General features: G+C 47.7%; 1 protein-coding gene across 4 annotated transcripts in view; it reads left to right on the forward strand.

Annotated features, from left to right (window-relative positions):
- CTNNA1 (catenin alpha 1) overlaps positions 1-11,727 on the forward strand; it is a 174,822-nt gene extending 163,095 nt beyond the window's left edge. For all 4 annotated transcript variants that reach the window (XM_039224868.1, XM_039224867.1, XM_039224869.1 and 1 more), the window contains 7 exons: positions 1,148-1,348; positions 1,918-2,069; positions 6,372-6,482; positions 7,608-7,789; positions 7,906-8,011; positions 9,514-9,648; positions 10,502-11,727. In XM_039224868.1, coding sequence (XP_039080799.1) covers positions 1,148-1,348; positions 1,918-2,069; positions 6,372-6,482; positions 7,608-7,789; positions 7,906-8,011; positions 9,514-9,648; positions 10,502-10,789 — 1,175 coding nt within the window. In that variant the 3' untranslated portion in view covers positions 10,790-11,727. The remainder of the gene's footprint in view (positions 1-1,147; positions 1,349-1,917; positions 2,070-6,371; positions 6,483-7,607; positions 7,790-7,905; positions 8,012-9,513; positions 9,649-10,501) is intronic.
- The last annotated feature ends 1,736 nt before the right edge of the window (positions 11,728-13,463 follow it).

Consider the following 13,463-nt stretch of genomic DNA (forward strand, 5'->3'; position numbering starts at 1 on the left):
GATATGTTTCTTAGACAGATTATTTTTGTCCTAATTGTTCTAGCTCTGCCAGAAGAACTAGGGCCATTAGTCTCCCACCTCTTCTACCAGGTACTCTCTTGGCTTAAGCGAGTGAGCATATCTTGTGTGAGTTCTTGCATGTCTTGAAGAAAGCTCCTTTCTGAGCTGGGAGGCAATGGCCAGAGGATGATGTGGGGGCTTTCCTTTATGTCACTTTCCGACCCACCCCATGGAGTGGGAACAGCCCTGTCATTTGGGCTGTCTCCTCATGATCTCTGCAGTTCTGGATGAGAACATCCTCTTTACCATTCTGGGTTAGCCCTTACAGACTGGCCTCATCCATTCAATGGATGTATGTACCCATAATGTATTACCTACCGCCCTTGGACATTTTGGTTGCTTTCATTCGCTATTACTATAGATGAAGCTGAAGCTAACTCCTTACTCTGGGATTCCCAGGATCCGTATCCAATGTCAAGCATTTTGTTTTGAGGAAAAATAGGTTTGGCGGGTCCTCAAAATGTCAGCTTAACAAAGGGTTTCAAGGGTTTTTGCAAATACAACAGCAGGCCCACCTGCACCCATGAGAAGGTTACTAAATGTTTTGCTTCATGTGGGCTCCTTCTGTGCCCTCCAGAGGAGGCTTCAGTCTGCTTTCCAGTGCCTTCTATCCAGGGCTGTCCTGACTTCTTGGGAGATTATCTGAATATATTGGCATATACTTAGGGAGGGGCAAGAGAATGGAAGGAATGAGACTTATAGTGAACCCTTTCCTCTATTTTAGACTTTGTTTTGGACATCAGATCAGTGAAATTATTTAAAGAGAAGATAGTAGATTTCTGTGATCTGAATTTTCTGCCTGGTTTACAAAACAACCCTGTCTTAGAAATCTCAGTTGACCTCTCTCTCTTCCTCTTTCTATAAATCTGGAATGCAGATTGTTATTCTTGGAGGTGATTCCAGGTTGAGATTCTGTGGGACACTTAATCCAACGGTTAGTCTGGTCTCTACAGTGAAATGATACATGAAAAGCTTTGGTACTGCAGCTGGCACAAATGAGCACTCAGTGAATGATAGATGCCAACTTACATTGTCCCCTTCTAGTGGAATGCCTTCTTCCTCATTCAGCTTTTTGTTTGTTCTTCAGAGAATCACATTTTGGAAGATGTGAACAAATGTGTCATTGCTCTCCAAGAGAAAGATGTGGATGGCCTGGACCGCACAGCTGGTGCAATTCGAGGTCGGGCTGCTAGGGTCATCCATGTAGTCACCTCAGAGATGGACAACTACGAGCCAGGTGTCTACACAGAGAAGGTCCTGGAAGCCACCAAGCTGCTCTCCAACACAGGTTCGGGGACTCCCTCCCTTACAATGCTCCCCACACACAGATGGGTGTGCCAGGCCATCCTGGGAGTCCAGGCTCTGTGGTTAGTAAGGATGACATCAGAATGTAGCTCAGGCCTTCACACAACATGTGTGGATTGAACATCAAACTTTGAGAAGTTGATCAAATTAAGGTCTTGAAAGCCTGTTTCCTTCGCATGTGTCCCACAGCTAATGATGGGAATAATTCTGAACACACTGTTTAAGCTGAACTTTTGAGTGAAGTCTCTTGTTAGTGGGTAAGTACCAAATTAAGGAGGGTCCTAGTTTTAAGTGAGGCCTCCTGTTTATCTTACTTCAGTTGCTCACTCATCCAAATACTGTATTGCAAAATCTGGTCAGAGACAAAGATGATTTGAGTCTTGGAAAAATACAGCACCTAATTTATTTCAACTGTAAATACTCCTCACATAGGTAGAGGTAGATGCTGTTCATCATACACCTCACCTCCTCCTGTCTGATGGAGGGATGAGGGAGGGCTGGTAGAATGATGCTGTCTGCTGGGCTAGCGGGATCTGCCCTCTTTCTCCACAGTCATGCCACGTTTTACTGAGCAAGTAGAGGCAGCTGTGGAAGCCCTTAGCTCGGACCCTGCCCAGCCCATGGATGAGAACGAGTTTATCGATGCCTCTCGCCTGGTGTATGATGGCATCCGGGACATCAGGAAAGCAGTGTTGATGATAAGGGTGAGTAACTGCATTTCAGACGTTTTAACAGCTTCTTTCTTATCGTTTGCTAAACTTGAGCAATGCATCATTCGGGAACTCAGCAGATGCGGTGGCAGTATATTAAAACCATGAATCTAAAAGCTGTTAGAGTGAGATATATTTAATTGTGTTGTCTAAAATGACTTTTAGTTGCAAGTTAGAGCCCAGGCTTGGGCCAAGAAAGGGAGCTGGTGTGAACTGGCTTTGATGATTTAGTTTCAGGCAAACAGCCACCACAAATAGGAGGCTTCTGGTAAGTTAGAGGGAGACTACACAGAGTAAAGGCTTTTCCGTTATTTTCAGAGAAGAGAGTATTTCTTTAATGTAAGTTGAAGTTACTGTTCACGTAGAATACATTCCCTGTCCTTGAAGGGGTAAATTGGGAGGCAGGAGGCTCGTGGAGCCCCAGTGTGTTGAGGGTGAGGAGGGAGTGCCTGTCGCAGCCCCTTGAGAAGCTACTAATCCCTCTGTAATAGAGGCCAGGGGCTGGGGCAGGTCTCATAGCTGTCTTTCCCTAGCATTTGATTCCTCACATGTTGTTCAGAGTTTGAGCATGTTGCTCTGGAAGCTGACAGAAGGGACTGTGCAGAACTCTTCCTCAAGGCCACCTGGGGGTCCCATAGGCCTAGGCTGGGCTGGGCTGCACAGCCTTCCTGCTGCATACATGGCTACTTTGCTATGTTGTCAGTGTAGTGGGATCAGGGGAGTGTCAATTACACCTTCATGGTTTGCTAGTCCAACCTTTCAAGCTAGTCAGGGATTCTGTCCCACTTTTTTATCCTCTCAGCTTGGCACCCTGCGGAACCTAGCCAGACTGTCAGCTGGAAACAGAGGCCATTTCTAAGGCAGTTGCATCAGGCTAGACCCATTTCGTATGCAGTGTAGAAACACTTGGGCAAGAATGTACCTCGGGATGAGGAGGAAAGATAACTGTTCATGGATTGCCTGGTTGGCTGCTGGCTGTTGGCTGCAGGCCCCAAGGCCCCTGGACATGCTGGAGGTTGGGGGCAGAGAGTTGTTTTGCTTTCTCCCTCCCTTCATTCCTGTGCTCAAGAAAAAACCTGGCCAGAGCTCTTTTCCATACTGACAGCTAGAAATAGAATTAAAAGAACCTTAGTGGTTAAAAAAAAAAAAAAAAAAAAAAAGGAGTCATTGGGTCTCTGAGGTTAGTGCTTTTGGGGGTTTAAGTGGACTAAAAACTGCGTACATGCCAGGAAATGTATGCCAACCCTAGAGTCCTTTTGTGGGAAAGCAGGTCCTCAGAGCAGGTAGGCCTTCTGGACTCCTTTGCATGCTTTGTCTGTGAACAGGTGCCTCTTCTCTTAGAAACAGAGGTGCTAGTGGTTGGTGGTTTTTAATCAGGTATAATGTAGATCATGTGCCCAGTACCGGGCCTGGCAGTGGGGTAGCTGCGCTGGGCACCAGGATGGCCACAGCCCTGGCAGAGGTGCACGCAGCCAGGTGCATTGGAGCTAGGGCGCAGCTGAGGCCTGTGAGGCAGCCATTTTGAGGCCCTCACTTACTGCTGTGCACTTGAACTCTATTCATATTTGAATTCAAGAATCATCCTCCCACCCTCCAAGCCTCTCAGTTGCTTACTGTCTTGTCCTCCTCTCACCCCAGCTTGCCTTCCCCAGTCACATCTGGTCTTTGTCATTACCAGTGTCCAGTGTCCTTTTCTGTAGCCCCCACCCTCCAGACTGTGACAATCCTGAGTCCTCCTCACCTGTCACCCTTACCCAACCTCTCCCATCTTTGCTTCGTTCCTTTTCTAGCTTTGTGTCTCTGGTTAGTCAATAGACTCTCTTTTGCCCTATTCACTTTCTTACACGGCTTTGCATGATCCTGTTCTCGTGAAATCCGCCATCTGCTAAGCCTGGTGTAGAACAGGGCAGCTACCCCTACTGTGGTCCCAGAACCGGGCAGCATGGCCCCACAACCTAGCATCCAGGAATGTTTCAGACCTTCCTGCTTGCCTCCTGCCACCAGTGGAGCCTGGTGCTGTCTCTGTAGCATGTGGAGGTGGTCGGGACATCTGCCTGCCAGGTCTATGCCTGTGTACAGCGTACGGCACACTGGCATTTCTCCCACTGATCTCCCTCCTTCTTAGTCTGCTTTGTCCTTATCTCTTCAAGAGCCCCTTACCAGTGGCATGTCTGGTAGGTAGCAAAGCTCTTGGCTTCTTCTCTTCTCTGATGGTCCTCATTCCCTTGGGAAAGGCATCCAGGGTGACTGTCCTGAGTTCCACACTCAACCTGCCACCTTGCCTACTGTCTCTGGCCACTTGATTATCTAATCGGCACCTGCTGATCTTTTACACACACACACCCCTCCCCCGCTCTACCCAGTCTTGATGGGTTAGTTGATGGCAGCCTACCATCCATTTGCTGAGACCCAAACCTCTGATTTGCCCTTGATTCCTCTTTTGTCTCATTTCCCACATCTGATCTACCTTGACAATAAATAGAGCATCTGAGCACTGTTCCCACTTTGGTCCTGGTCAGTAGCACCTTTTACCTAGATTCGTGTACCTGCCTCCCTATTCTCTCCCCTTGATGCCTGCAGTCTCACACTCCACAGAGCAGCCCAAGTGATCCTTTCAAGCTTCAGTTAAGTCATGTTATCCAGTGCTCAGCACCCTCCAGAGCTGACTGTGGCATGAGTCCTTAACACTAGCCCACAAGGCCTCTGAGGACCTCATCTGCTGCTGCTCTTCCGCAACTCCAGTTGATCCTATAACCTGAGGGCCATGAACGGAGTCCCTCTGCCATAGCCTCTTTGTTCATCTGATTCCTCAGGTGAGCTTCTACCCCTGGGCCTTGGTTGTGGTGACTCCCTCCTGCCAGGACACTTCTCCCCCAGGTCTATCCCATGCTCCCTGTTCACATGTCACCTTCTTAGGAAACCTTTCCTGCCTGACTACCCATATGAAATTACAGTCCTCTTCACTGCTTTATTGATTTGTATCACTGATCGCTTTCTGATGTCTCATAAAATTCACTTTCTCATTTTGTTTATTGTCATTTCCCCCCTTAGAATATATGCAAGAGCAGGGATATTTGTTTTAGTCATTTTGTACCTCCAGGGCCCAGAGCAGTACTTGGCACACACATACTCAGAATGAAAGAATAGAATGTATTTGGTTTTCTTGGCAAGAACAGTTCTTTGGTCTGTGATGGACTAGCAAGGGTGGTATAGAAGCAGAGATCTTATCAGGAGGCACTCCTTGGAGAAAGCCCCTTCACAGGTATCTCTGACCCTTGGCCCAGGGTGGTGTATTGTCAGACAGACTTAGGATCTTGCATTTATGTGTTCCTTCCTGCTTGCTGGTGCCTGGTGTGACCTCCGCTGTCCTTACCTCTTCCCATTGAGGGACAGGCTCAGCTTTTGCATGTGTACAAACCCAAGATAGCCTTGGCTGGGGCAGATGCTTCCTCACCCATCCTCTCTTTTGAGCCTTGCAGTGAGCCCTTGGGCTGGGCTTGGATTAAGTCCTGGTGCAGATGAGGGACTCGCCTCAGTGCCCTCCTGTCACAGGCCGGCCAGCTGGGCCAAGAGCCAGCCCCAGCTGTTCCGCCTGCTGCCCTGTTACTGATAACTTCCAGAAGACAACATTATGTTTCAAGTTAGCAGCTAATCATCAGAGGCTGGAGGTTGTGCAAAATAAGAATTTTATTTCATAATTAAAGCAAAGAGCTGGGACTGGTAATCAGGACCTTTGGTATATACCCAAACCTTACCTGCCATATTCTTTTTGCTTTGATGAAAGTCAAACAAACAACCCATAAAAATACATTGCCTATTCGTACTCCTCAAAGCCGTATCCTAAGAGAAAGCCCAGTATTAGTTAATTCATTAATTTTCTTTTTGCTATAAAAAATGGGGAGGTTAGAAGAATATGCTTACTGTTAGATAAAATACTTCTCTTTTTAATACAGTACCTTTTCTACCCGAGATAATTCTCACCTTTGTCTTAGGATACAGGTGTTAAAGGAGTACATTGTGTAAAGAGAGTCCTGACTCAAGTAAAAGTTACAGCCCTAACCTCCCATAAACAAAGCCCTAGCTAGACGACTTTGGAAGTGTTGATGTGGAACCTTCACCTGGTGCTGGACCAGCAACCCCATGTGTGCATTAGTGCAGCAGGGTCTTGGACAGAGAAGGATTTTAACTACATTGTTTGGAACATGGCACATGAAAATGCAGAATTCTGGGTGTTCATACCTTGGGCCCAGAGGCCCAGGGGTGTGTCTGACTTGTATAATTCTGTGTTGGTGGTAGACCCCTGAAGAACTGGATGAATCTGACTTCGAGACAGAAGACTTTGATGTCAGAAGTAGGACAAGCGTCCAGACAGAAGATGATCAACTGATTGCTGGCCAGAGTGCCCGGGTAAGGGACAAGTTTGACATTTTGCAGACCTTCCCTGTCCTTCTGGCAGTGTGGCTTTTTCTTTTCAGGAAAACACATTTGGGATTTGAGAACACTGTTTCCCCCCTCTTTCTCTGGCAGCAGGACTCAAGTTAACCTAAGTTGTGGCATGTGCTAGTCAGTCAGCTGTACGTACCTCCAGAAAGTCTCCTCAGCTGGGAGCACAGAGGAACATGGCACTGTGCCTTAGCTGTGCCCTGGGGCTTTGGTTTATGACCGAGCTCTGCATCAGGAAAGCCCTAGATCCAGTCAATGTAATGTTTGTTAAAAGGATTGTGAAATTCGAAAAAGATTGCTGTCTTTGCCCATATCAATGCTACCACGGGTATGAACTATTTAATTATTCATGGGTTAAAAAAAATAACAGTGGTACATTCAGGAAGATCATTCAGAGCTATTGCATTCATTTGAGTCATTAAATCTTCAATCAATAGCATTTATGTTTTTGGGAGGATGCCAAGAAATATTTCTGTGGAGTCTTTTTCCCCTCCTTAGAAATCATTTTGAACAGCCAATGCATCCTTGCTTTGGGCCCCACTCCATCATGAGCACTTGGGGAAGCTGAGTGGGGAGGATCCCAAGGCTTGGGAGTCTGTGGGCCTTGAGGTGGGCACCAGGCCTCCGGGTGCTGCTTTGATAAGGTTTAAATGCCATGTCAAGTAACTAAAAGTAGAAACACCGGAAATGCCCAGTCAGGACCCACCAGGCAAAGGGCTCCGTGCATCAGCCTCTTCTCTTAAGTCCTCTCCCCACAGCAGCGCGCAGAGGATAAACTTTTGAAGAATTAAGTTAAGCAGGTTCTATTCCTATACAGGTGTGATCTCGAAACTTCCCTATTAGCCTTCTAATCCCTCACACTGTGTTTTTCCTCCACACACAAACTTGTTCTTGAAAGTGGGTCGGAAATTCAGGCTGCTGTAAACTTCTGCTCAAAATGAGAAGAAATGGAACTTTAGGCAAAATGAAACCTATTAAAGCATTATCCTACCTGTGTCATAGATTGCTTGGTAGAAATATTCGTGGCTAATGCACTGTAAGAATTTCATATTCTCTTTATGTAAGAGCTTTCTGTGCTTCTGATTTCAGGCGATCATGGCTCAGCTTCCCCAGGAGCAAAAAGCAAAGATTGCAGAACAGGTGGCCAGCTTCCAGGAAGAAAAGAGCAAACTGGATGCTGAAGTGTCCAAATGGGACGACAGTGGTAATGACATCATCGTCCTGGCCAAGCAGATGTGCATGATCATGATGGAGATGACGGACTTCACCCGGTGAGCCGTGCCCACCCCCACCAGCGCACGGAGGGTAGCACTAGGCTACTTGCAGAGAAATCTTCCTTTTCTGTTCATCTTCAGCTACATACAATGATCCTTGTGTTTTTTGTCAGAGGTAAAGGACCACTCAAAAATACATCAGATGTGATCAGTGCTGCCAAGAAAATTGCTGAGGCAGGATCCAGGATGGATAAGCTCGGCAGAACCATTGCGGACCACGTGAGTGACAGGCTTGCTTCATGGCTTCCTAAGTTCATCCTGGAACTCAGGGAACCCAACTAGGTCCACCCCAAGGTGGTGGTGACAAGATTTTTCTTGGAACACAGCACTCTTCTCCTCTCCAACACTGCTCTTAACTCATCAGCCTGCTAGATCAATACCAACATAGATTTCAGGGATTTCTGAATTTCTCTCTTTTCTTTGCCACGTCTTAGGAGGCAGGCCCAGCTTGCATTAGGGCGCCTCTTTGGAGCAGGTGCGTGTGTCATGCCAGCCTTTACTGTGCAATGCTGTTGCTTCTCTCCTCTTTTCCTGCAGACCCTCAGCCCTGGGCAGGAGCTGCCTCTGCAGATCCTCACACACTGAATGAACCTAGATAGAAAAGACCTCTGCACTGCTTGTTTTTAACCTCTGAGCCTTCATCCCTTTTCCTCTCTCAAGACATGTGGTTCCTACTTCCCGGAATGTTTACAGCACATTTCCCTTGATGCTCTAAGATTTACCATTGGAGACCATGTTTGCACATTACAGTTTTTTTCTGCAGATCCAGACCCGCCTCCCCATTCCCACCAGCCACTATCCTTGAAGCATCCAAGCTACACGATGAGTGGTAGTGGTTTCTCACTGCCAAAACCAAAGATTTAAAAGCCATTCTTGACTCCCCTCTTTCATGCAATCCAGGACTAAGCTCTAGTGCTTTTGCTGACCACACTTATCTTGATACCATCCAGTCTTTTCCTCTCTGCAACTGCTACCTCTGCCCAAACCTCCCCAGGCTGTTATCTGGACTGCTGTGGCTTGTCCTCCCCGATGCTGCCGTCCACTCCGTTGTGCACACAGCCTCCAACACCGTCTTTTTATAGCCTCATCTTAACATGCAGATCAGATATGGCTCTGCACTTCTTCAGTAGCTTCTTAGAAGAAAATTCAGAAGCTTTGCCATGATCTGCCCACTCTGCCCTCCAGCCTCCCAGGAGGGGAGCATTTGCTGTAAACACGTGAGAGGGGTGCTCTATTTCATTGTTGGGGTGACGCCTCCCAAAGTCACCCTGAACTTCGGCAGCAAGACAGGAATTGGGGTGCCCTTGAGTTTCCCTGTGACAGGTCAAGACCTCACCATCCCCAGGTGTTTGTTTTCTCACTTTGGTTTACTCCATCTTTGCTCAAGTGAACATTTCCTTTCATCAGATCTTTACAGTTTCATCACAGTTGAGCACATAAAGTGCCTTTGAGCAGAAGAGCTACTTGGATGGTTATTATGTAGCTCCAAGTACTTTCCTCCAGAACAAGGCTTTTGCTTGCTGAGGCTTTTTCTCACCTCAAGGGGCATGGGCCCCGCAGAGAGCAGCTTAGGGCTGACTAACTCCTCTCTCTTGCCCTTTGCTCCAGCAAGGAAAGAGGCAGCCTGTTGGTGGCATAGTGAACCTTGCAGAGGTAGCCCTGGGGGTGGAATGTGTTGGGGCCTTAAATGCTCAGTGCTGAACCTGCTGCTCTTCCTTCAGTGCCCCGACTCAGCCTGCAAGCAGGACCTGCTGGCCTATCTGCAGCGTATCGCCCTCTACTGCCACCAGCTCAACATCTGCAGCAAAGTCAAGGCTGAGGTGCAGAATCTCGGTGGGGAGCTAGTGGTCTCTGGGGTAAGTTTTATCCATGAAAAGTGATTGTGGGGAATATGCTGGCCTTTTTCCAAAAGGAAAGTAGCCTCTTGCCTGCACATATTCCTTAGCCACCCTGCAACTGGGAGAGCGTGCTGCGGTGGAGCCCATGTCAGCAGTGCCGTGCTGAACTGCAGTGCTGTTGAGCATAGCACAGTTGGTGACAACTGTGGGCCATTACAGGGCTAGCCTGTCGCTGGGATAAAGTATTTTTTATCTTCCTTGCTGTCCTTCCCCCAGAGAATTGAACCGATACAGAAAATGCCAAGATTACGTAGATATGCGTTCTTAGACTTCGTCCACCCTTCTCAGCATGCTTTAGTATTATCTCTTCCCCTTGTTTGTTTCTGTAGCACAGTTCTAGACCCCCTGTCATGTTGGGCAGGGGAAAGAGGAGGACTTGCTGGGCTCCACAGATTCCCTGTAGCTTTTGCTCATCTCCTGGAATTTCATTTCAAAGAACTACTTTCTCTGTGGGGCATATTGGAGCCCCCGTGTCTGTCTCGGGAGCATGTATCCATAGGAGAGAGGAGATACCTCAGATCATGACTGAAAAAGCATCCTCATCAGTGCTGGTGGTTACAGCTCTGAGGTCACTCAGAAAGAGACCGTCTTCCTCCAGCCTTCTAAACTGAACAAAGATTTGTTGAAAAGGGGAGATAGGCAAGGGGATGGTGCCTTAGGCTTTTGATTCTACTCCCTTTACTTCTAAATATCTGAAACCTATGCAGGTTTCTTGGCTAAGATCAGGAGCGTGGCTACTGCCCAGGCCCCCTGTGCACACGGGGCTGCAGTTCAGACCTGTATTCCTCACTGCCCTGTCTGTGCCTCTTAGGTGGACAGCGCCATGTCACTGATCCAGGCCGCCAAGAACTTGATGAACGCAGTGGTGCAGACAGTGAAGGCATCCTACGTGGCCTCCACCAAATACCAGAAGTCTCAGGGTATGGCTTCCCTCAACCTCCCGGCTGTCTCGTGGAAGATGAAGGCACCTGAGAAAAAGCCCTTGGTGAAGAGAGAGAAACAGGATGAGACACAGACCAAGATTAAACGGGCATCTCAGAAGAAGCATGTGAACCCTGTGCAGGCCCTCAGCGAGTTCAAAGCCATGGACAGCATCTAGGGCCGCCCCCCCAGCTGCCCCCACCCCTTGGGGCTTCTAATGATCAGTCACTGTTCTTCACTCAAATGTATTTGCTAAATAGAATACTGATGTTAGATTCCATAGGGAAATAAGCAGATTTTAAACCTGGCCAGGTGGTGAATTTGGCAAGGACATACTTGTGTTTAAATTGGTCAGAAATACTTTTGGAATTCAGGAGCTTATTTCTAGCTATATTTTTATAAGGTTAAATAAAAATTTTAAAAAATTCCATAACCAAAGAGAAACTCACATAAACTAGTTAGTGACACTCTTGACCTAGTTCTCAGTGTGGCATTAGGGTTGGAGTTGCAGGGATCGGCGTCAACCTGGGTTCAGAGAGGGGTCTCCACCAAGTCCTGGGTTCCAGGGAGGCTTTGGCTAGTATCACATGACCAGAGACGTTCCAGTATAAACTACCTGGGCGGCTTAGGAAGGCATGCCTGGAGAAGCAGCGTTCCCAGAAAGGTCTTAGAGGGACAAGCCACGCGAAGCTCAGTAAAACGTAATGTATCATGAAGCAAACTGATTACTCTCTTTATGACATGAAATGAGAATTTTAATGCCTGGTTACAATTACTAATGTACTCTGCTGCAGGACATTAATAAAGTTGCTTTTTTCAGACTAGAATGTTGTGATGCCATAATCAGAACATGCTTTTTTCCCTTTCCTCGGCTTCAAATGCAAATTCATCACTGGGCTCACTTCTAATAATTGCATTGTTTCCTGCCTTGGGCTTTGCAACAGAAGCCTGACAAAATAGTGTTTGTTTAGGCAATAATTTAGACTTTACCTTATTTGTGATTACTATAGCGACTACTATAGCTACAAGGTATAATTTTACTGTCTTATTTAAATTTTATGAATTTGAATGTTTTTTTACACTAACGTTTCCCAATAAAGGCCACTATGAAACCAAGTCTCAGAGGCCAAAGTCGTTTTCTTTGCCCATCTGTTGGATTTGCCCACGGTATCTGTGGTGCCCCCGCCCTCCCAGTATCCCGGTGCTCCGGGGACCGTGTTCCCCAGCCGGGAAGCTGTACCTGTGGCTCCAGGCTGAGCTGCGTGGGCGTGCTTGTAGTTTCTGTGCCAGCCCACCAGGAAGGACTCGCTCTCCTCAGGAACGCCCATGTTTGAGCTTCAGGTGCAGGTCAAACCCTGGATCCATCCATGATGTCTGTACTAAATTGTCCTACCAGCTTACAACTATCGTAACAGCTGCCCTTTCCCTTTCCAGTGCACATCTCTGCTGAAGCACAGTGTCCTAAAGACACCAATACAGTCCCAGGGTCCTCTTGCTTCCATTCCAGTCAGCTGTGTCCCCACCACTCTGCTACCGTCTGCTCCACCAGGTGCAGTGGCTCTTTGTCTCATCAGTGTCACCACACAAGTGGACACTTCTGCCCACCCGCCCACCCCAAGCCCCTCACTTGACTTCTGGAACACCTTACTTTGACCTTACCCTCCTTACCAGCTGCTCCTTCTCCTCTTCCTCGTTGTTCAAAGTTGTGCTGTCCCAGAGCTCATTAACTGGGCTGCTTCTCTCTCTGGCTCTGCTCCTTCTACTGATCTTAACCAGGCTCCTAGCTCACTGTAAATATCATCCAAATGGTAACGTCTCTCAGAACTTGACTCTTCTGCCTGCCTCTTGAACTCTCCACTTGGATGTCTTCATCAGTATCTCAAACTTGAGCTGTCAAAATTCTTTAAAATGTAAGCAGGCTAGTCATTGCTTCTGTTTACTATCACCTGGTCTAAGCCGTCATCACTGTATGATTTATTACTGTGTAAAAAATTTCACTAGAACTTAGCATCTAAAGCAACAAACACTTCTGTGGGTTCAGAAGGTCAAGAATCCAGGAGCAGCTTAGTGGGAGGGTCTGACTTGGGGGTCTCATGAGGCATCAGTGTCCGAGGGCTTGACGGGCTGGGGGATCTGCTTCTGGGCTTCTTCACTTGGCAGTTGGCAGAAGGCCTCACTCAGCTTCATGCCACGTGGGCCTTCCCATAGAGCAGCTCACAACATGGTAGCTGGCTTTCCCCAGAGGGAATGAGCCAGAGAGATTGGCAGCCAGAAAAGATAACGGCAACCAGATGGAAACTGCAGTGGGTTTTTTTAAACCTGATCTCAAAAAAAGAGAAATCATCACTTCCACTGTATTCTGTTGGTCACACAGACCGCCCCCTCACCCAGGTGCACTGTGACACGGGAGAGCACACAGGGGCAAATGGCAGGGCTGGGCTCCCACAGTCCTCTGCACCAGGACCACTGCAGTACCTTTCACCCCCGGCTCCCGGACTGCCCCAGTCATCCTGTTCCCACACTGCACTCCCCATGTCTCACAGTAACCCCTATAAACTGGTCTCATCGTGTCATTCTCTTAGTGTCATTCTCATAGCGCAAACTTTCCAGAGGCTTCATCTCCCAGTAAGAGCTGAAGTCCTAAAGGATGGGCATGGTCTCTTGCCTGTCTAGCCTTAACTCTTGCCAGCCTTCGTGATTCACCCTTTGCACTTGTGCTCTGGCCACCTGCAAGGCACTTCCCCCAGAGATTTCCCCGTGCTTCCTTAGGGTCTGCTTCAGGTATCTTCTCAAAAGTTCTCTGATCCGAAACACCTCTGATAAATCTACCCTGCCCTCTCTTCACAGTTTGT

The sequence above is a fragment of the Hyaena hyaena genome, unplaced genomic scaffold (assembly GCF_003009895.1).
Source record: "Hyaena hyaena isolate Hyena2069 unplaced genomic scaffold, ASM300989v1 scaffold_1806, whole genome shotgun sequence".
In the NCBI taxonomy this organism is placed as follows: Eukaryota; Metazoa; Chordata; class Mammalia; order Carnivora; family Hyaenidae; genus Hyaena; species Hyaena hyaena.